The sequence below is a fragment of the Bombus pyrosoma genome, linkage group LG5 (assembly GCF_014825855.1).
Source record: "Bombus pyrosoma isolate SC7728 linkage group LG5, ASM1482585v1, whole genome shotgun sequence".
NCBI lineage: Eukaryota > Metazoa > Arthropoda > Insecta > Hymenoptera > Apidae > Bombus > Bombus pyrosoma.
Genome location: NC_057774.1, coordinates 9,521,303 through 9,542,687, shown reverse-complemented (window position 1 = coordinate 9,542,687; position 21,385 = coordinate 9,521,303). Strand labels below are relative to the sequence as shown.

General features: G+C 30.9%; 2 protein-coding genes across 3 annotated transcripts; both read left to right on the top strand.

The window, feature by feature from the left end:
* The first annotated feature begins 120 nt into the window (after positions 1–120).
* LOC122567353 (zinc finger protein 83) lies at positions 121–4,827 on the top strand. 2 transcript variants are annotated; one of them, XM_043725748.1, is made up of 7 exons: positions 121–1,649; positions 1,722–1,807; positions 1,869–2,184; positions 2,259–2,360; positions 2,476–2,594; positions 2,653–4,014; positions 4,151–4,827. In XM_043725748.1, the coding sequence occupies exons 1-6, from the start codon at positions 482–484 to the stop codon at positions 3,373–3,375; spliced, it is 2,514 nt and encodes an 837-aa protein (XP_043581683.1). In that variant the 5' UTR covers positions 121–481; the 3' UTR covers positions 3,376–4,014; positions 4,151–4,827. The 2 variants fall into 2 exon arrangements, with proteins under 2 accessions (XP_043581683.1, XP_043581684.1); XM_043725749.1 differs by lacking the exon at positions 4,151–4,827 and having other exon boundaries at positions 2,653–2,866; positions 2,947–3,115.
* Positions 4,828–5,114: 287 nt separating this feature from the next.
* LOC122567348 (E3 ubiquitin-protein ligase TRIP12) lies at positions 5,115–19,776 on the top strand. The gene is made up of 25 exons (XM_043725735.1): positions 5,115–5,503; positions 6,646–6,975; positions 7,107–7,415; positions 8,403–8,489; positions 10,431–10,782; positions 10,876–11,063; positions 11,160–11,333; positions 11,456–11,832; positions 11,906–12,190; positions 12,288–12,668; positions 12,742–12,914; positions 14,619–14,793; positions 14,883–15,111; positions 15,278–15,518; positions 15,604–16,009; positions 16,073–16,261; positions 16,351–16,536; positions 16,621–16,812; positions 16,899–17,104; positions 17,181–17,603; positions 17,678–17,930; positions 18,006–18,251; positions 18,333–18,662; positions 18,756–19,074; positions 19,163–19,776. Exons 2-25 carry the CDS (start codon positions 6,675–6,677, stop codon positions 19,357–19,359), a joined length of 6,219 nt encoding a protein of 2,072 aa, XP_043581670.1. The 5' UTR covers positions 5,115–5,503; positions 6,646–6,674; the 3' UTR covers positions 19,360–19,776.
* Positions 19,777–21,385: the final 1,609 nt, after the last annotated feature.

Sequence of the window (21,385 nt, the reverse complement as noted above, 5' to 3'; positions counted from 1 at the left end):
TCTTGTCTAAATATAGCTTCAAGAACATCACATATACTCCACAAAGAATCAAAGGAATCCCAGATAAATATCTGAAATCTTCATTCTATAATTAAATTGTCATATATAAAACTTTGTTCTATTTTGTGCACTTTAAGAAAGAAAAACTTTCAACTTACATTGAGTTTTTCTCTATACTTATTAACATATGAGGTATGATTTTGATCTTTAATTTGTGCCATTGGGTCAAGTTCAGGCATAACCCCAATAATATTACAGATGACAATGTTAAATTTAAATTAATCAGCTACTTTAAATTTGTATCTCAAACACTCTCTACTTTTATAGCCAACATTAAGTCTGTATAAAAGCTAATTTTTATTGATACAAAAAAGATGGAAAGATTATTTATCATTTATATTATTAAGAAAACAATGTGAAGCTCTCTATTATAAATATTATTTTGAATAAAAAACATTATAAATAAAAATTGGTAAGAAATATGTGTGCAAGACTTTTAGCATGTCCTTTGTGCTCACAGCCAGGTTTTTTAACATTGGATGCATTGCGAGCAGGATTAATAAGCGTAGCAACACGACCTCTTACATGCCCTGTGTGTAATGAAGTATTGCTTGGTATTGATAAGCTTACTATTCATTTATTCAGCCACACTATTAATTTAAGTAATAATAATACAACAGAGTCATTGAAACATACAAATATTATTACCAGTACTCATAATCCACCAATAATAAATAATTTAGAAAGTATTACTTTTCAAGATTGGAATATGTCTAAAATACAAATTACAGATTCAAATAAACTTTCACAGAATAACTTAAATATTCAAAATAGTTTAATATCTTCGCAAAGTCTGCAAAATACAAAAGATGAAGCTTCAATTTTGAATCCAGAAGTTTCTATTCAAAATCAAAATTCATTGAATCATATATCTCAAATTACATTTCCACAAAATTCAATTTGTGGAAATAAAGAGATACATACACTTCAAAGGAATAAAGAAATAGAGTCAGAAAAACTGCCTCAACAAATGTTACAAGAAACAATAAAAGTAGATTATGCTACACAGTACTTTGATCATCAAAATGTTAAAAATGTAAAATTTGTACAAAATTATCCTGAAACAGAATATGAAAATGTCCAAACATTTAAAAATTGGATAGAGGATCAACACTGTGAACAATCAAACAAAGAAGTAGCAGACAAAATGGAAAGATCTGTCGATAAACCTTGTAGTAATGAACAAATGATAATAACAAACAAATTTCCAAACACTATAAGTACATGTACCAATATACCATTGGAAGAAGCTAATGATAAGAATATACAAGAAGATTCATCTGTTGTATGTAATAAAAGACAAAATGAAAGCCTTGAACATAATGAGATATTACCTCAATTAAAACTTATAAAAACATTATCAACGAAACAAAAGACTGAGCGTTGCAATATATGTGGTTTTCATTTTCCTGATCATAATATTTTGCTTTTACATAAGCAATTAATACATATGATCAATGAGAAAGATTTAAATGTTATGCCTGAAAATTTACTTAAGAATTATTCATGTCATTTATGCTCTAAAGTATTTAACATGAGAGGTAGTTTAATGGTGCATATGCGAGTGGCACATATGGGATATAATTTAGGTAATTTGTTATTACATTGAAAGCATATTAATATCTATTATTTAATAAACATTAATATAAACATATTTTCAGGTTCTTTGGTCAGAGGTGGACAAATAGAACTCATACTTAATGAAAATAAATTTAGCTGCCCCACATGTGGAAAAAAATTTAAAAAGGTGGTAAATATGTTTCTTTGAATATGTTTTTGTACAAAATAAAATAAATTTATTATTATAGGAACAACATGTAATGCAACATTTAAAAACACATGAAGCTAAACAATGGGAATGTGATATATGCAATAAAATGTTTACAACGAAATATTTTCTAAAAAAACATAAAAGATTACATTCAGGAGAAATGCCTTATAAGTGCAACATATGTAATAAAACGTTTACTTTCCAGCAGTCATATCATAAACATAGATTATACCATAAAGATGATAAACCTTATACATGTACAACTTGTGGCAGATCATTTAAAGAATTATCTACTTTGCATAATCATGAACGAATTCATACAGGAGAAAAACCTTTTGCATGTGAAACATGTGGTATGTTAACTTTTGTAAGAATTTTATTTAAAAATGTGTTGCAAAAACTGAAATAATGCATGTTTTGTTTTCAGTTATTACTAACAATTTAATATGGATTTTTCTGTTCTGCAATGTATGTATAACAATGTTTTGTAGTTTATTATATCTACTACAAATACTGCTTATATTTAGAAGTATGTAATAACTATATTCATACAGCATATATTTTGAGAATTTTATAATTAAAAGCTCCTTTCTATAATGAAAAAATAGATGGATAAATATGACATCATCTTTTTTATAATTTAGATGCTTGCTTTTTAGGAAAATGTTTTCGTCAACGTGTTTCATACTTGGTTCATCGTAGAATTCACACAGGTGTAATGCCTTATAAATGCACAACATGTGGAAAAAGCTTCAGATACAAGGTATATCAGAATAAAAAAGAAATACTTTTATGATTTTATTAATTATCCATTACTATAGGTAAGTCAAAGAACTCATAAGTGCCCAGCACAACAAACAGGAAATGTACAACAAACAAATATCATGGATCAGAAGTCAGTAAATTTGCCAGATATACAAGGTATACACAATGATATATGTAAAACTCAAAAGGATTTTTTAAAGGAAAATCAAACGATGCTAGATACTGTAAATAATGAAGAAAACAAATACGTGTTAATAATAAATACTCAAGGTCAGCATCTTTTAACAAAAGAGTCTAACATTGAAAAAATACAAACTATTGCAAATACTAACATTACAAATAAAAAACAGAAGTTAGAAGAATGTACAGGGACAAACAATGATAATGAAAAAACAGGGAATATGTGGAAATCTGACATTCCTAATAGTCCTATATTTAAGAAACCCTTTGACACATGTAAAGCAATACAATCAAAAAATGAGAAACCATTTCAAGAAGATACACATGATTTCTTTTCAATGGTAATGTCTCCCCTTGAAAATGGACTATCTTCACCCACTGCTGAAATGGAACACTTAAGAGTATCATCCCCCACACAAAAAGGAGATATATCAAAATCTTATGATACTTTTAGAAATACAGCACATATCATGGAAATGAATATGTTTAATGCTGATATAGAACAAAGTTTTAGCAGTGCAGATAACAACGTAAATAATTTGCAAACTATTAACGAAGAATCATTGAAACAACTACTGTATAGTATTAATGAGAAATGATTAGACAATTCGCCATAAAAAATTGCGTTATTAGTTATCATCGTTATAAATAAATAAGAATTTTTCAAAGAAGAATTAATTATAAAAATTTATAATGAATTTCTTCTCGGAAATTTAAAAATATTAACAAAAATTTCTTTGTTTAATATGTACCTATTTTTTGAAACATAAAGTTTACTTCTTCGAAAAAGTGGCACAATAGTTAATATCGCTGAGTTAATCCTTGAATCATTTAATAATTTCGCTAAATATATTTTAGTACAAATGTTCAACCAAAATGCTTAAATCGCTTTTCCAGCTTTTATTAATGTTTATAGATGAATAGTATGTATTTTAACTAATCTTTTTTATGAAATAAAGCGATAATATTATTCTCGTTGCTGATTGGTTAATAAAAATCGAATAATACACATTAACCAATCATCGTTCAGAGAACGTTACAGTATGGCTACATAAAGGAACGCACATGCTTCAGCTGAATCAACCATACAACCTGCATCCTGTATAATCCTCGGTCGAGATATCGTAGCAGACGACGCTCTAATCGACTTGACAGCACAGTCTGTATTTTCACGTGTCCTCTTATACATCGCATTGCGTAACTGGAGTTCGACTTCCAGGGAGGAGCTCCCTTTTTCGGTAAGTAGTTATTTCAAATAAAATTAAAAGGATCAACAAACGTTTAATAATTATAACATATGTTACGGTTCTGTCAAACATTTGTTCTGTTTATTTTATCAGTATACTTCATTTATCGCAAACTGTTTTGACATAGGTTGAGAAATATTTTAACTTATCGGCCAATTGGATACTACTAAATCAGATTTTCAACCAATCGTAACGATGTGTACATACTTGCCGTGATCAAACAATAGAACCAGAATTCGACATTCGTTACGACATCGTAATTGTGAAGTTTACGTGTTTTCCTAGAAGATTTAAAAAGTGATGAAATAACAGTTCTATAATTGTTTCAACTTTCTATCTGTCTGTTTAATCTCAAAAACATTTTATAATTATCATTTAACACGTTATCAGCAAATGCGTTTATAATAGTTAAGATTGGGTTGACAAAACTATAAGAATTTTTTAAAAGTATTGAACAACGAATAACAAGCTTTTTGTTTAATTTGTTACACCTCCATGTTATTATTAACGTACATTAATTTTATATACGTTATTTTATCGCCGCTCTATAATTCTGTCTGCTTAACACATTTATTTATGATAACCTAATCATATTTATTTTGAATCCAAGCAGTGTTTAAGGTTTGACATATCACATGTTACCCATTAGTGGAAATTGCATTTATTCGAGTCATGATTTCTTTTCTAATAGACAGATTTATGTTTATTTATAAAAATATATAAGTTCATTGTACTAGTTTGAAAAATATAAAAAGAAAAATTCTTTTGAGATACTGTAACATAGCATATAATGTTACAGAACAACATATTGAATCACACACATACGAATACACACGCTCATACGCATAGTACATATGCATATTATTGTGTACATATCGTAGTATATGTCTATATATTATTACACGTATACTATTGTGTATATAATTATAGTTGTGTATATAAATACATGTATATATACACATACATATATTTTAACCAGGGAATAATTATATATTTGAAGATTTCTCATTGATATTCGATCAATTGTTTGCGATTAATTTGGCACTACAAACGAAGAGAAAGTAAAAGTTGGTGTTTGAAAAAACTGCGGCAAGATGGCTATTCGCGCCGGTTTTACATCTGCTGTTCCGTTATGAATTGCGATTTCACTCCATGCGGGCACCGTGTTTTCGAACGCACCTACGTTGAATTCGTGTGTGACGTTTCCTGATGGGGGCGGAGCATTCTCCAGCTTCCCAATTCTAACCAACCCGCTCCCGATAGCCGTCGCATTCCGCTGAGTTGCTTCAGTGTGCCTCGGCAGTGCGTTTGGTGCGTTTTTTGGTGTGTGCTAGTGCACATAGCCACTCACCAACGTACGTGCTCTGCGCGAGAATCCATTTTTGTGTCGTATGTAACAAGAAACGTTTGTGCTCATAAAAATCATCGACGAGAAGACATTTTCCTCGCGATGCCCTGGGCATGTTTATCCGACATTCAGGTAATCTTTATTCTGTAATTGAGAATTCTTTTCCTCTCTTCTACTCTTTTTTTTCTTCTTCTTCTTTTCCTCTTTGTCGAGGACCTGCATACCTAAGTAGGGTTCTCTTTTTCGAGGACCTAAACCTGAGGTCACACGGTAACGAGAGTGGAGAAACGAAAGATAGAAAGAGACGAAGAAAGAACTCGTCCTCCATTACTTGTTCACAAGCAAATGGTGGCTTGCTCACTTACGAGTCTTTGTTGTAATTATTTACGTCTTTCGTTGAATATCTTACGGTTGTACCGAATCTATTCGTGGCTTTGTTGCGAGCATGTAATCCTAGTATTCTTAGAAGAGGTTCTATGATGTCAACGGCACAATTTTGCATTGACCATGATATTATAAACGGACACCAGTTGTACTGTTTGTTATGATTCTTGGGTTTGTTACTATCTCTTTCACCGTGAAGGAAAACATTAATTGCGCATCGCCTCTGCTGTATTATTTAGTCACGCTCCTCTTATCCAAGTGTCCATTGATTTATCGTAATAAGTGATTTCTGTTTAATCTATTTTGTTGAAATTATACACACACACACACACATATATATATGTGTATTTTTTTTACTTTTAATGAATTATTTGTAAGTAGATATATATATTTCTTTGTTACATTTTTAAATAATAATACATTACTCTTTTAACATTTGTACAGGCTTTTATGTAATGAACATATTTAATGTGTTTTTTGTTAATATTTTTCTCTTTAAATAAGCTATATTTTAATAATGAAAGTTAAGTATAATAAAATATTTGTAAAAATGTTTATGAAAGAAAATTTAGGGTAGTAATTTCAACTATATCTTCTAATTTTAATTTTTATTACATTATAAAACCTTAATTTCATGACAAATGTTAAAATTAGAATTACTTTTAATTTAGATTTATTATTCTGTTTGATATTTTTAAGTCTAATTTCAATCTTAACTTAGATTATACTCTTGTTATTATATAATGAATGTGATGCCAAGGATATTCACTATTTTATAATTACTTTGGGTTTCATTAAAATGATTACATGTTATAGAACTTTTACATGATATTTTATTAGTTTCTCTTTTATTTAAAAAATTATAAGAAATATTTTCTTTTTTGTTGCAGACAGAATAGTGGCATGAGTCGATTAATCTATGGCAGATCAACAAGATCAGTCGTCATCAGGGGGGTCTGTAGAGACGGCCAGTGCTTCAGCAGACACCTCTAAGGTTAGAAGGAAGAGCTCTAGCAGTGGTAGTAGTGGTTATAGAAAACGACAAAGCACTGGTTCTATTCCTGTCACGTTGGAAGAAAAAAGACGTAGACAAACCATTGGTGATCCACAATCATCTGAAGTTTTTAATAATACTTCTTGTAAACATTCAAGTGAATCAACAGGAATTAGAACAAGAGGTGAATTTAAAGGTCATGGCAGTGGCTTAGAATCATATCTAGGTAATTATATTTTTTTAAACAATATGAACATAATCCTTACATATTGTTTCATTCTTTTACTATTATTTTAAATGTCATGTTTATTAAAAATTGGTCATTATTCTAGCTATAGTCTATATTATTTTCTATAGATAATAATTGGAAGCCACAACATAAAGTTCAGCAATCAAACTATAATATTAGTGCGAACAGTACAAGAGCTCGTAGTGTTGCAAGAACAAGTTTGCCAGAGTTAAATTTAACAGCTATTGACTGTGTTGCATCAAGGACTCGTTCTCGTACGCCACAAAATCCACAAGCCATATCACAAGGACATAATAGTTACAATTTATCAGTGTCCAGTGGTTACGATAGTAAAGAAGACTTAACATATAACAATTTGGTACCAACATCAACTGCTACACCAGTTACTAGTCATCCATCCACATCAAGAACAAGAGGTTAGTGTATTTATTGGTTTTATATTAAAAAGTGTTGGTTGCAATGAGATGTGATGTGTGATTTGAGTGAACACATAATACAAATTAAACCAACTCTAAAAATGCATTTATTTTAATAATTTTTATTTTAAGAACGCATATAAATGCATAAATCGTAACAATAATAACAGTAATAATTAATTAATTAACATATTTACCAATTACAATTAATTAATATGCATTTTCTGTAAATGGGCTCTTTTACTTAAAAAAATTAATCACTTTTAATGTAAATAAGATTTTATTATTTCAAGAACAATGAACTTATGGTTTTATATAATATGTATAATTAACATTACTTTTTAATTGTTTATGTACTAGCAATTCATTGTTGTGTTAAATTTTTTTATTTATAATGTTTTATAATTTGTAATGATTAATAAGAAATATGATAATTATCAGTTGCTTAATAGGATACTTAAATTAAGAAATATTTTCTGAAAATTTTGTTTTGTTAAAAAAAAATGCAATATCTTTTTATTTATTATTAACAACATATACTTTTATTTTTTCTAACATACATTTTTTAAACAATTGTAATTATTTGTTAAAGGAACTAATCAATAATAATTTTGAAGAACTAACCTTTTAAAATGTTCCAAAACAATTAAAATTAACTACATAAATGTTCTGTTCAAATAGAATTAAATTTTATCTTTATAAACAAATTAAATAATAATAATACCTTTAAACACACACGAGTGAAAACAATAATGTTCGTATTCACAACATATATTTGATACAATAATATCATATAAATTTATTATCATGATCAACTAAAAAAATCTTTGCTCATATATTAAAAGAACGTGTTTTGCAACCTTCATTTAATGGAGTAGTAGGCTAAAGTATAGGGTAGTAAAACTAGGATTTGATTCACAAATATCTTAAAATTAAAGAAAGAAAGTATTACCAAAATAAGAGTCATAGATCAGACTGTATCATTAGGCCTGAGGATGAGCGAATGTCTGGAAGGATTTGTGTCTGCTGTCAAAGCACTTTTTCCAATATCAACACAAACGTATCATCAAGAAGGTAAGCCTAAGGAGTACACACTTCGTACTACATTTTCTTACCCTTATTTTCTCTTAAAAATTCATGAGTAGATTTCTTTAAACGAATACAAATCATTATAAATCTGCTCTCTAAATTGGTTTTCCATACCCATATGCAAGTATATCATATATAAATGAAATCAAATTGTTTGTGTCAAATATGATTTATGCATGACATTATTTCTCCAGACATATATAAAATAAATATGGTTCTGATGTAAGTTATACATGTTTGTGCTATTTAAAATTTCATGGTGAAATTCCATATATATATATCTATATACATACATTTGTGTGTGTGTGTGTTTGTATGAAATTTATATATACATATAAATTCAAACACTCACTCAACATTGTTTTATTACTTGGAGATTTTGATGTGCAAATACTTCATGAGATATGAAGATGGATCAAAAATATTAGCATAACAATTGAGTAGAATATTATAAAAACAATTTAGTTATTCACAAATAAGACCATGCCTTAATACTCATACATATACATTGTACAATATACAATTTTACTTCTCTATTTAATGCAGAGTTTCTTACAATTAAAAAGACATTTTCCTCATATTACAAAATGCAGCATTTATGTATGTATTAAATAATATATATACATATAATAAGATATATAATTATGTCTACAATATGCATACAATTAGTAATGATCATTAATAAAATGTATCAATTTCCATAGATTTATAAATATTATCTTAATGGTCCAAATTTTTACTAAAATAATTATTATTTTCAGTTTTGAAAATTACTAAGTATATTAAATTTATGTATCCAAATGTGCAATATAGCATGTGCAATATTTTCATTTAATTTAATGGGATGGATAGTGTCAAATTAATAAGGTAAATATAGTTCACTTGTGGTAATGTTGAGCAAAAATACATATTTTGTATATGCACTTTGTTAAAAGAGATATATACATATATATATAAACACATTTTGTATATTCTACAAAAGATGTACAAAGCCTTACATGCAGATATGGAAAATACCTATACAATATAACTACATGAGTGTTATCTCTAATATTTCTTTCCTGTAATAATATAAAACTTATTGAATAGTATTTAATACAATAATCATATTTTGATGTTATAATTATACTGTAAATATTTATTTAAATATTATTAAATACTATCATTTTTTGAAAATGTAATGAAATAATCTATTTTATAAAATGAAAAATGTTTATAATTACTAAAGCATAAACATATGTCTGTATAAATCACATGTTTGTTCCTTCATAAATTTTTAGATATAAAGAAGGCATTTAATTTGTATTTTGCTTTAACTTTTGATTTTATGTGGAATTTATCCTAATATCCATTGTTTACCATTTTTATCATATATAAACATAACCTCCCAATCTATTTTGTTACTATATTTATAAATGTAATGTTATCATCAATATGTGATATTATACATACTTTTTAATCCTTAAGATCATTTATGAAATCTGTAAAATGAATAAAAGCATGTGTTGTACATCTATTTAGGTTTAGCACAGGATTATCCCATGAACATGTGTAATACGAATATGTATGCAATTAACATAATATCTATAAAAAGAAAATACATGCTTGAATAGGTTGTAGATTGCACAGAAGACAATGTACATATAGTATTATAAGTTATAACGTACTTATTATCAACTTTTAACTTGTGAAAATGCTTGATTCCTATAAATATGCACAAAAAACAATGATATTTAAAAAATTTGTTTTATGTGCACTAAAACATTATATATGTATGTTAACGTTTTTCCCTTTCTTGTTATCCAAAGTGGTAATGATTTTCAACGATAATCAAGTTTTAGAACATTTAAAAATCATTGCAAGTATTAAAGTCTTTATATATATAAATCGTAATAATAATAATAGTAAAATGTTTCAATATTTTAGGGTCAAAATCCCACGGTGGTACAACCTGCGCGAGTAGCAGTGCGAGTAGTCAAGTTTTAAGTGTGAAGTCCAGCATCAGAGTGGGTAACGCAGCCAGTAATTCTGTGGAGAGTGGTGGGGGGGCGTTGGCACATGACGGGGCAGGCACTAGTGGCATCGCCACAGCCACTGCCAATCCACCTGTGTCTGCCACCGCCACTGCCAACCCTGCACACCCTCATCCTGCGCACAAGCATATATTACGTTCTCGCGCAAAATTATCCAGTGACTATAAAGATCTGTCAAGTATTAACAAAACTTCAGGAAAGCATCATAAAAAAGATACTACAACAGGCACCTGTTCAAGCTCCAGGTAATTGATTGCTTAAAAATGATTATTAGTTATGTTTTGAATATCATGATGTTTAATGTGTGTTATCACAACTATAACGTTTTATTCAAACAGACATCGCTCTTCATCACGTGCACGAAAAGCAGTGATAGAAGGAGGTTCAGGAGGAAGTGTAATACCAGGTACTGACTCTTTGACTAATAGTACCACCCCCACAACTGTTTTATCTACAGTTTCTAGTAGTCAATTAGTATCCACAGCTGGAGAAGACGAATTGGCATCCACTGCTACGTCTGCCACTGGTAAGTTCCTCATATACAAGATGGTTCACAACAAATGTTACAAATCATAACTCTTTTTTGAAGAAGTTAGTGTTACAATATCATGTTTTTATTAAGCAAGTGGAGGACCATCCGGAATGTCAGGGACTACTGGAGACAGTGAAAGTGATGATGGGGAAGTTGGGAGGTTGCAAGCATTACTTGAAGCTAGAGGTTTACCTCCTCATGTGTTTGGTGCATTAGCACCACGAATGCAACATTTGTTAAATAGAAGTATGGGTGCAAGTTCTGGTAATGTTCTCTTCTTTGCAAATTCTACTTTTTCTTATTTCATTTTTTCATTTTATTTCATTTTTATTAAAAGCAATTTTTTAAATAAGTATTATGTTTAGGAAATAATTTTATAATTCTAGCTGCTAAAGCACAACAGTTACTGACTGGTTTGCAAGCTGTTGATGATGAAGGAGAACAGCTACAAGCTGTTATTGGAATGGGTGAAATTCTTGTTATGGGAAATGAAGATACATTAGCTGGTTTCCCTGTGAAACAAGTGGTTGCAGCATTAATAAATTTACTCGGAATAGAACATAATTTTGTAATAATGACACATGCATGTCGTGCTCTTACTTACATGATGGAAGCTTTACCCCGATCATCAACAGTTGTGGTTGACGCTGTTCCAGTGTTCTTACAAAAACTAGAATCTATCGAATGTATGGACGTAGCAGAACAGTGTTTAACAGCGCTAGCTATGCTTTCTCGAAGACATAGCAAAACCATTTTACACGCGGTATGTGTAGTATTAATTCATTGACGATCGATTTAAAACGAATATTGTTTCTTATTAACACGTCTATTTTTAGGGAGGAGTATCAGCTTGTTTAAAATTTGTCGATTTTTTTAATATCACAGCACAACGAGCTGCATTAACGATTACAGCAAACTGTTGTCAAAATCTTCATCCTGATGATTTTCACTTAGTAGCTGATAGTTTACCTTTATTAACAAGTAGATTGACAAACCAAGATAAGAAAAGTGTTGAGTGTGTTTGTCAAGCATTTAGTCGATTAGTTGATAGTTTTCAACACGATCCAGTGACTTTACATAAAATTATCAATGCAGAACTTCTTCAAAACTTACAGCAGTTGGTAAGAGAAATACTTATTTTTTATTATTATTTTTCTTAATAATGTAATGTTTTATGAACTTTATTACTAAAAATATATGCATTTTCTTATATTTTAGCTTATGATTACCCCACCTGTTAACAGCATTGGTAATTTCATAACAGTGTTGCGAATGCTCTCTGTGATATCAAATCGCTGTCCTGATTTGGCACAGCTGCTTCTGCAACAGAATATAGCTTTCACATTAAGTTATCTTTTAACTGGATCATTAGAAGTGAAAACGGAAGATGTAGAATTAGTGCCGCGATCTCCGCAAGAATGGTTTGAAATCACTTGCTTGATTGAAGAACTCATGCCTTCTTTACCAACAGATGGCATATTTAGTGTAAATAGTTTACTTGAAAGGACCAGTAATCAACAAGAAAATGTTCACTGGGAATGGCGCGATGAAAGACATTGCTGTCATCCATTTAGCACTATTGATTCTAGAATCATTGAGGTATTGTAATCATACTTGATTAAACATTATAAAAAATCAAATATGTAGAGTAAAATGACAATGTCTTCTTCAGATGGCATTTCAGAATGGCGAGGATGAGATTTGCTTGTCCTCTTTAGGACGAACTTATACGATAGATTTGACTGTGATGAAACAAATTAATGAAGATATTGGGTTAGCAAGAAGCATTTTTCGCAGAGTGAATGCGCATCCTACAGAAGGCAAAAGTCCTACATGTTCATCTAAGTAAAAATATATTAATATCTTTATGAATTAAGATATGTTAACACTTAGCTAACCGAATAGGGAGATCTCTCCTCTGTGAAGTACATCGCTGCGTGACCGAACGGGGAGATCTCCCTTTTTGACTTGTGCAATGTTTTCTTTTTTTTGTTGTTGTTATTATCAGTTATTGTTTACCTAGATTTGTTCCTAATTAAATGCGCCACTTTTTCTGTTTTTATAAGATACAGTATATAATAAAATACACCAATTTAGTGGTGTTAACGCTTAGAGTGCTGAATACTCGGAGCCTATGCCATCCGTACGGACGGCACGCTGCCAGCGCTGACGATCGCTGTTGACTGAATACTTTTTCGCTATACTGAACTCTGTTGATTGACTATTCAAAGCGCAAATCGTAATAAGTTATAGTAATTCTTTTGCACGAGATTAAATGATTCCAGAGCGTTATTTTTTAGTATTAATTATTTATTATAAACATTGAAATTTACAATAAACTAGAATTTGGGTAGTAAACTAGAAAACAATAAATTAGAAAACTAAATTTAGTAAATATAACACAAGTTAATAATTCAGTTATGTGTGAAAAATTTTAAAACAATTATCGATACATAATGCGACATCGCATTTTCTGCATTCGTATCGCGTGTCGTTCCTTCTCTTATTTTTCACACAAACAACACATTTTCTTCTTGATAATTGTGTTGTGCCGGCACAATTATTCTATCAAATGTCCAAATTGGACAAATTGTGAATGCAAAGTATTAAATAAAAAAAAAGAGAAGGCAGTTCCTTCCTTATATTTATCTCACACAAACGTAATAGTATTACTTCTGTGTAGGTGCTCAGAAAAATTGACAAACGCATATATGCGTCCTTAGTCCACACCGATGACTTTCGCCAGACGCATATATGCATCCATAGCACTCTAAGGGTTAAAATTAATTAAAAAGTTACACTATCAGTTATGACTAAATAAAGTTATAATCGAACGATACCACATTGTAAAAAATATATTAAAATGCATTATGAATTTTTTTTTATGAATTTCATTTTATTTTTATTTTTAATTGAATTTGTTATTTATCTTTAGTCATCTTTAATGTTTTTAATTTTACCTATATTTTTTTATATTTTTTTATATTTTTAATATATACTTTTAATTTGATGTTTTGTATAAACAATACGTGAACTTGTTAAACAAAATCATTACCGCAAAATATAATTGACCACTTAAATAATTTTTAGATTTCCTTGTTTTCTAAGTAGTGAACATTAGTCCTCGATACCTGGAAAAATACGCATATAGATTGGCTTGTCCATTGCAGTGAGAAACGTATAGCTCGGTGTGACTATGTTAGCTAAGTGTTAACACACTGGGGACTGGAGACATGAATTCGCGTCTTTTATAACTTCATGCGGTATCCTATAAAAATGTTAACTATTGTTAAATAAAACAGTAAAAAAAGCAATGGATGCTATAAACGAAATGTTATGAAAGTGTTTCTATATTACATGTTTGAATAATACGAAACCATTATCAATATATTAGATATTGGTCGTTTTGAATCTTTTCCCGTCGCTCCAAAAACACCTGGGAATTCAGGCTATATGCTTGTCAGAGCAACCGGTCTCCAGAGTGTTAATATTCAAAATGAATTTTTCACATGTTTTAGGTATTATAATTCGTATTATAAATTCTTGTAGCATGGATGTTGTACCTCCAGTAATTGAAACAAATGAATGGTTAGTATCGTTTATTCGAACGTTATTCTCTGTGTTATATGAAGTCTACAGTAGTTCTGCTGGTCCTGCTGTAAAATGTAAATGTCTCCGAGCTCTGTTACGTATGGTCTATTATGCCTCAACAGATTTACTTAAAGTAAGTGTATATGAGCTAAATGAGAATACTATTATATTTTTGAAATTGTTCATCATTGTTTACAATCTCCTTTATTATTATTAATACAGGACGTCTTAAAAAATCAAGTAGTATCATCACACATAGCAGGTATGCTAGCGTCCCAAGATTTACGAATTGTTATTGGAGCTCTGCAGATGGCAAGTATATTAATGAAAAGACTACCACAAGTATTTGGGGTTCATTTTCATCGTGAGGGCGTTTTACATCAAATACGTCAACTAGCTGATCCTGAAGTACCTCTTGGTGTTTCACCACCCAAGTGTCCTTCTAGTACTGGTAATTTGCCTATAATAATAATAATATATTATTATATTATAGGCAATATATATATATATATGATTATTAAAATGGTTTACTAATACGTTACATATTACTATAGTTACTTATTACGTTACAAAATATATGATTTAACATTTATATTTTCCATTTTTACCTTTTTTAGGTACATCGTTACCAAGCCCACAGCCAGGTCCGTCTAATACGTCGCTTTGTTCCACCACGATGTTTTCTTCTAGTAATGCTACATCTCCAATTGCTTCTCCATCAACGAATGGTAATATATTATTCGGTACGATTGCAACATGTCAGTTGAAATCAAATCTCTCTACATCAATGGAAACGCATACCAGAAATGAATTAAACTCTACCGTAGATGATGTAACTACACCACAAAGTGCTCATTTGTACGTGTATGCAACACTAAAATAACTTGAAAAAATATCTTATACTGTGGATGTAGTATATTATTTACATTAAATATTTTATTAGGAGAATTGGAGATGTCCTGAAAAGGAAACGACACAATAAGAAGGGTCGATTTTCTAGACTTGGCGGTACTACGCCACAACAAACTCAGCAACCCGAGTCACTTTTTACTGGTTTCGCTCCCAAAAATAATCGTTTCTTAGGAAATCTAAATCCTGCTAGATGGGGTCGAAAATCATCGTCTTCAAGTTCTGCTAGCGATAAAAGGGATACAAGTTCATCGACAAGTTTGTCAAAGCCGCCTAGTAATTCAAGCTTAACAGGAGGTAACCGAGACAAGGCTAAAGCATGGGTACGTGATCAAGCTGCTCAATTTTTGGCTCGATACCAGGATGATGCTCCATGTACACATCCTGCAATGACAGTCCTCTCAAGGCTTACTGCTGCCATACAACGGCTACAATCAAATGTAAGTATCTTTCGATATAAGTATGCAATATTTAACATTCATTAATTGAAAATGCATTTATAGGAACTGGATGAAATGTTATCAGCACTTACTGAATTACGAGATATAGTACTGGAAAGTGATATATCTCCATTTGAGATGAATTATAGCGGTCTCATCAAAGCTCTGCTAAACTACCTCACAACTACGGATGCACCTGGTAATCGTTATGATCGCCTTCGTATGTTCTGGAAATTATTTGCAGAATCAACAGTAAGTAAAGTGAATTATTTTACATTTTTATAATTTATATTGGAGACTTCCTTTGAGGAACATTCTTATTACAAATGTTTAATTTTTAGATGTGTCAAGATAATAACATTACCGACTTTAATCCTGGAGCATTTGGTGCTCTAGTAACAAAATTGAATAGTTGTGTTGCGCAGTTGGAACAATTTCCTGTAAAAGTACATGATTTACCAGCAGGATCTGGGGCTGGTCGTGGAGGTACTAGTGCTCTTAAGTTTTTCAATACACATCAACTCAAGGTAGAGTATTTAATTTTCAAATAACAATAGTATTTTAACTCGAATAACAGTAATAATTTAACTTGAATTGTTGTGATTTTGTAGTGTAATCTTCAACGACATCCAGATTGTAACAACTTAAAACAGTGGAAAGGAGGTACTGTTAAGATAGATCCTCTTGCATTAGTACAAGCAATTGAACGTTATTTAATTGTTCGTGGATATGGTAGAATACGAGAGGCTGAATCTATGCTTAGTGACGACGATAACAGTGAAGATGATATAGATGATACATTGGTAATATTTGTATATGTATATACATTTATAGCCTTTTTTGAATTAGTAAGTAACAATATTTTGAATTTATATTATTAATTTTATAGGCAGCAGTAGTTATAAGTCAAGGGTCAGCGAAACATAAACTCCAATTTTTAATTGGAGATGAAGTACTGCCTTTTAATATGACTGTTTATCAAGCTGTTAGGCAATTTGGTTGCACCGGTATGGATCATTCTGAAGCAGAAGCTGATGGTGAACCACCACTTGGCCACGATGCTGTATGGGTCCAAACTCATACAATTTATTATAGGTATTTTTAATTTCTACCCCTTCTTTTTAAAGCAAATAAGGAAAGTAAATGATCCAAATAATTTTTATTTGTTTAGACCTGTACCCGAGGAAGAAACTACAACGTCGCCAAAACCAGGATCAAGTTCACAGGGTAGTAGCCGCAAAGGCAAAGGAAAAAGTACAAAGATCAGTTCAAAACGAAAAGAGGATAGTTTATGGCTTGAAGGAGTAGTCCCTGCACAACGATGTCCACTTGATTCTTATTTGTTACCTACTTTACCATCTTCAGTTACTATTACTGATGCTTCATTGGATGGTTTATGTCTATTACGTCTTCTACACGCTTTAAATCGTCATTGGTGTGTTCTATTTCCTTATCTAAAGGGTTTAAATTTACTTTCTCCACAAGACTTTATTAATAATAAAATAGCCGCAAAAGCAAGTCGGCAGCTACAAGATCCTTTAGTGATCATGACTGGAAACTTACCTTTGTGGTTACAACAAATTGCTACAGTGTGGTAAGTACTAGGAAATTCATAATAGTTTACTAATACCAATTTTGCTTAATTATTATATTTTCAATCGTTTACAGTCCATTCTTGTTTCCGTTTGAGACAAGACAGTTGTTACTTTACGCAACATCGTTTGATCGAGACAGAGCTTTGCAGCGTCTTTTAGATTCCGCTCCAGAATTATCGGGATCTGACAGTCAAGAACGTGTTACTCCACGTTTAGAACGAAGAAAGCGAACTATTTCTAGAACTGATATTCTCAAGCAAGCAGAATTAGTTATACAAGACTTAGCATCTAGCAAAGCCTTACTTGAAGTGCAATATGTCAATGAGGTTTATATTGTATACTTGTTATATAGTTTATTTTTCATGTTATTTTCACAGTACTTTATAATTATTGTTTTACAGGTTGGTACCGGTCTTGGTCCAACATTGGAATTCTATGCTCTAGTCTCCCAGGAATTACAGCGTGCTGACCTTGATCTTTGGCTTGGTAGTTCAAATCCTACAGAAACAGGATATGTTAATGTTCCGCAAGGACTTTTCCCAATGCCGATTGCGTGGAATACTAAAGTGTCTCATCTTGCAAAACTTAAAACAAAATTTAAGTTCCTTGGAAAATTTATGGCGAAAGCGATATATGATTCAAGAATGGTACAAATTTTTATTTCGTTGATTAAGTTAGGACTTGCGACGTTATCATCGAGTTAAATCCTTATTTGTATAATTTTTTAGTTGGATTTGCCATTCAGTTTAACCTTCTATCGATGGTTATTGGGAGAAGAACATATGCTAACGTTAGCCGATTTAGCACATGTATGTCCTGATGTACATCGAACTCTTAGTAGATTACAAGAAGTTGTTAGACAAAAGGAAACAATTGAGAAGGATCAAACATTAAGGCCACATGAGAAAGCAAAACTAATAGACTCGTTAAATTTAGATGGCTGTTCAATTTCTGATCTCAGCCTTGTTTTTGAATTACCGGGTTATGAGAACATCGAATTGAGGAAAGGTGGAGGCGAAGTGCCCGTTACCATTTATAACTTGGATCAATATATCAAGGTACTTCTATTATAATGATTTGAACGTTAATGTATGAACTTATTTGATATTTTTTTCTATTACTAATTTCATACTTTAAAATTGATTGTTTAGTTGGTGGTACATTGGTTCTTATACGAAGGTGTCTTCAGACAAATGGAAGCATTTAGGGAAGGATTTGAATCTGTATTTCCACCATCACAACTGAAACTATTCTTCCCTGAAGAACTTGAAGCAGTGTTCTGTGGGCATGCGCAATCAGGCGGGCAATGGGATATGAAAACGCTCTCAGAGTGTTGCAGGACTGATCATGGTTATACACCAGATTCTCGTGCTATTCGTTTTCTATTTGAAGTTATGTCAAAATACAACAGTGAAGAACAAAGACAGTTCGTTCAATTCGTCACAGGTTCACCTCGGTTACCAGTTGGAGGTAAGTTTTTATTACTTTATGTAATGATATTTACTATATTCAAATAAATTTGAAAGAAAAATGTAAAAAATAAAATGTTATGTTACAGGTTTCAAGAGTTTAACACCACCGTTAACGATAGTGCGTAAAACGTTCGATCCGTCTATGAATACAGACGATTTCTTACCATCCGTAATGACTTGTGTTAATTACTTAAAACTGCCTGATTACACAACATTAGAAATAATGCGGGAAAAGTTGCGAATAGCTGCACAAGAAGGACAACATTCGTTCCACCTTTCCTAGAAACGGATGGAAAACCGGCGCGCCATTTGCTCTTTTGCTATCACATTGTCCAGGTTGAACAAAATTCTTCAGACACCATTTAAAATATCTAAAAAAAAAAAGGCTACGTTTTGTTCGAAACTCAGTAGCCGTACATTTGCACTTTATATAAGCTTTTTTCGAAGATATCTTTTTCTTGATTTCAGTGAAAATTAATTTAAATAAATTCTAATTTGATGTTTACCTTTTTACTTATAAACATAGATTGTGATATATTTTCTCATCAAAAAAAAGTGCAAAGATATTAGCCCTACCATATGAGTTTTCTCTTGTGGTATTATGAACCAGGTAGCGTGGGAGCAGCCTTGTTCTAGAAAACTTATCTTTGATGTGTTACAATGATTAATAAAAGTTGTAAATATAGTTTAATATGCGCAAGTCTATATAAATACTTTATATTATATAATAGTGACAAAAAAATGATATTGCTATGAGACACCATGCTAATTAAATATAATTTAGTCTGAGGGGACATCTATTAGATATAAGTAAATTTTATATCAGTGGTGCATTTAGCATCGCCATAAATCGCCAATCTCATGCCTCATTGCAATTTGCAATGAAATCACAAATCAAGATCAATGAAAGAATAAAACTGCGCTAATGATGTAACTCATGTTTCATCATCATAGAAATATAATAACTCCGAATGTAATTGCGTGTTTACGATTATCGTTTTAATTTCGTAATCGATCTCTTTGTGTTCGCTGCTTAGTTTTCAGTATGCGAGCACTGCGCGAATTAACGTGCAACACTCCTATATTTAAGTTTATTCGATGTATCACTAATTAAACTTATTTGATATTTTTATTCTAGGTAAGATAGCCCAATTAATACTTTACTTAGCTGTGTAAGAATACAGCCAACATCGTCAGATCAAGTCATCATAATGATATATGAATCGAAGAAAATTCTTATATCCACTTATTTACAGGCGAAGTATCTATTTATGAAACATGTACGACAACTGTATAATACGAAATAGAATGGATATAAAAATCAGCGAAGCTGGTGTATCAAATGGATTATACAAGGTACATTACTTTCTTATGTCTCTGTAGAAATGTGATTCTATACAAAAATGATAAAATATGAATTGATCAAAAGTAGAAAAGGAATAAGACGCAATTATTTGTTTTACATTTATATTTTGTACCATTGTTTGAGATGATCAATATATACATACATCACTTTTTGATTTTTATTTTTATATACATGGAACTTAATCGGTGAATTAGCGATTACATTAATTGATATTATACATAATCATCTTTTTGATTTTAAACGCTTAGCCAACCGCGCGCGCCACAGTGAGCTTATACGTTTCGCACCGCAATGGACAAGCCAACCTATACGCTGTCCGCCGCGCATTTTTTGAAGTATCGAGGCGAAGACTAATATTCATTATTTAAAAAACAAAGAAATCTAAAAATTATTTAAGTGGTCAATTATATTTTGCGATAATAATTTTGTTTAACGATCTTATATATTGTTTATACAAAACATCAAATTAAAAGTATATATTAAAGGTATAAAGAAATATAGGTAAAATTAAAAACAATAAGCGTTTGAGCCCCAGGGGTCCTTGAAAAAACAGGGTTGAATAATCCCGAACAGCACGGTAATGCTTGTCTTAATTGATTGCGAAGAGAAACAAGCGGCGCGATAATGCTTGTCTTGATTGATTGCGAAGAGAAACAAGCGGCGCAATAGCGCTCGTCATATTTGTTATTTTTATGAAATACGTCTATATTATTATATATGCGTACTATTAGTTTATAAATATTTCAAGTTTTGTTCAATAAAAACTATTGAGAAGATAACAATGAAACACAAAATACCATCAGTCATCCGTAGCGTTCAAATGTACTGGAACTTTTCGACGCAAAATCTAAACAGCACGATCGGGCTGCTTGGGACTTAAACGGTTAAAGATGACTACAGATAAATAATATGACTTGAATGTAAAATTAAAAATTCACAATGC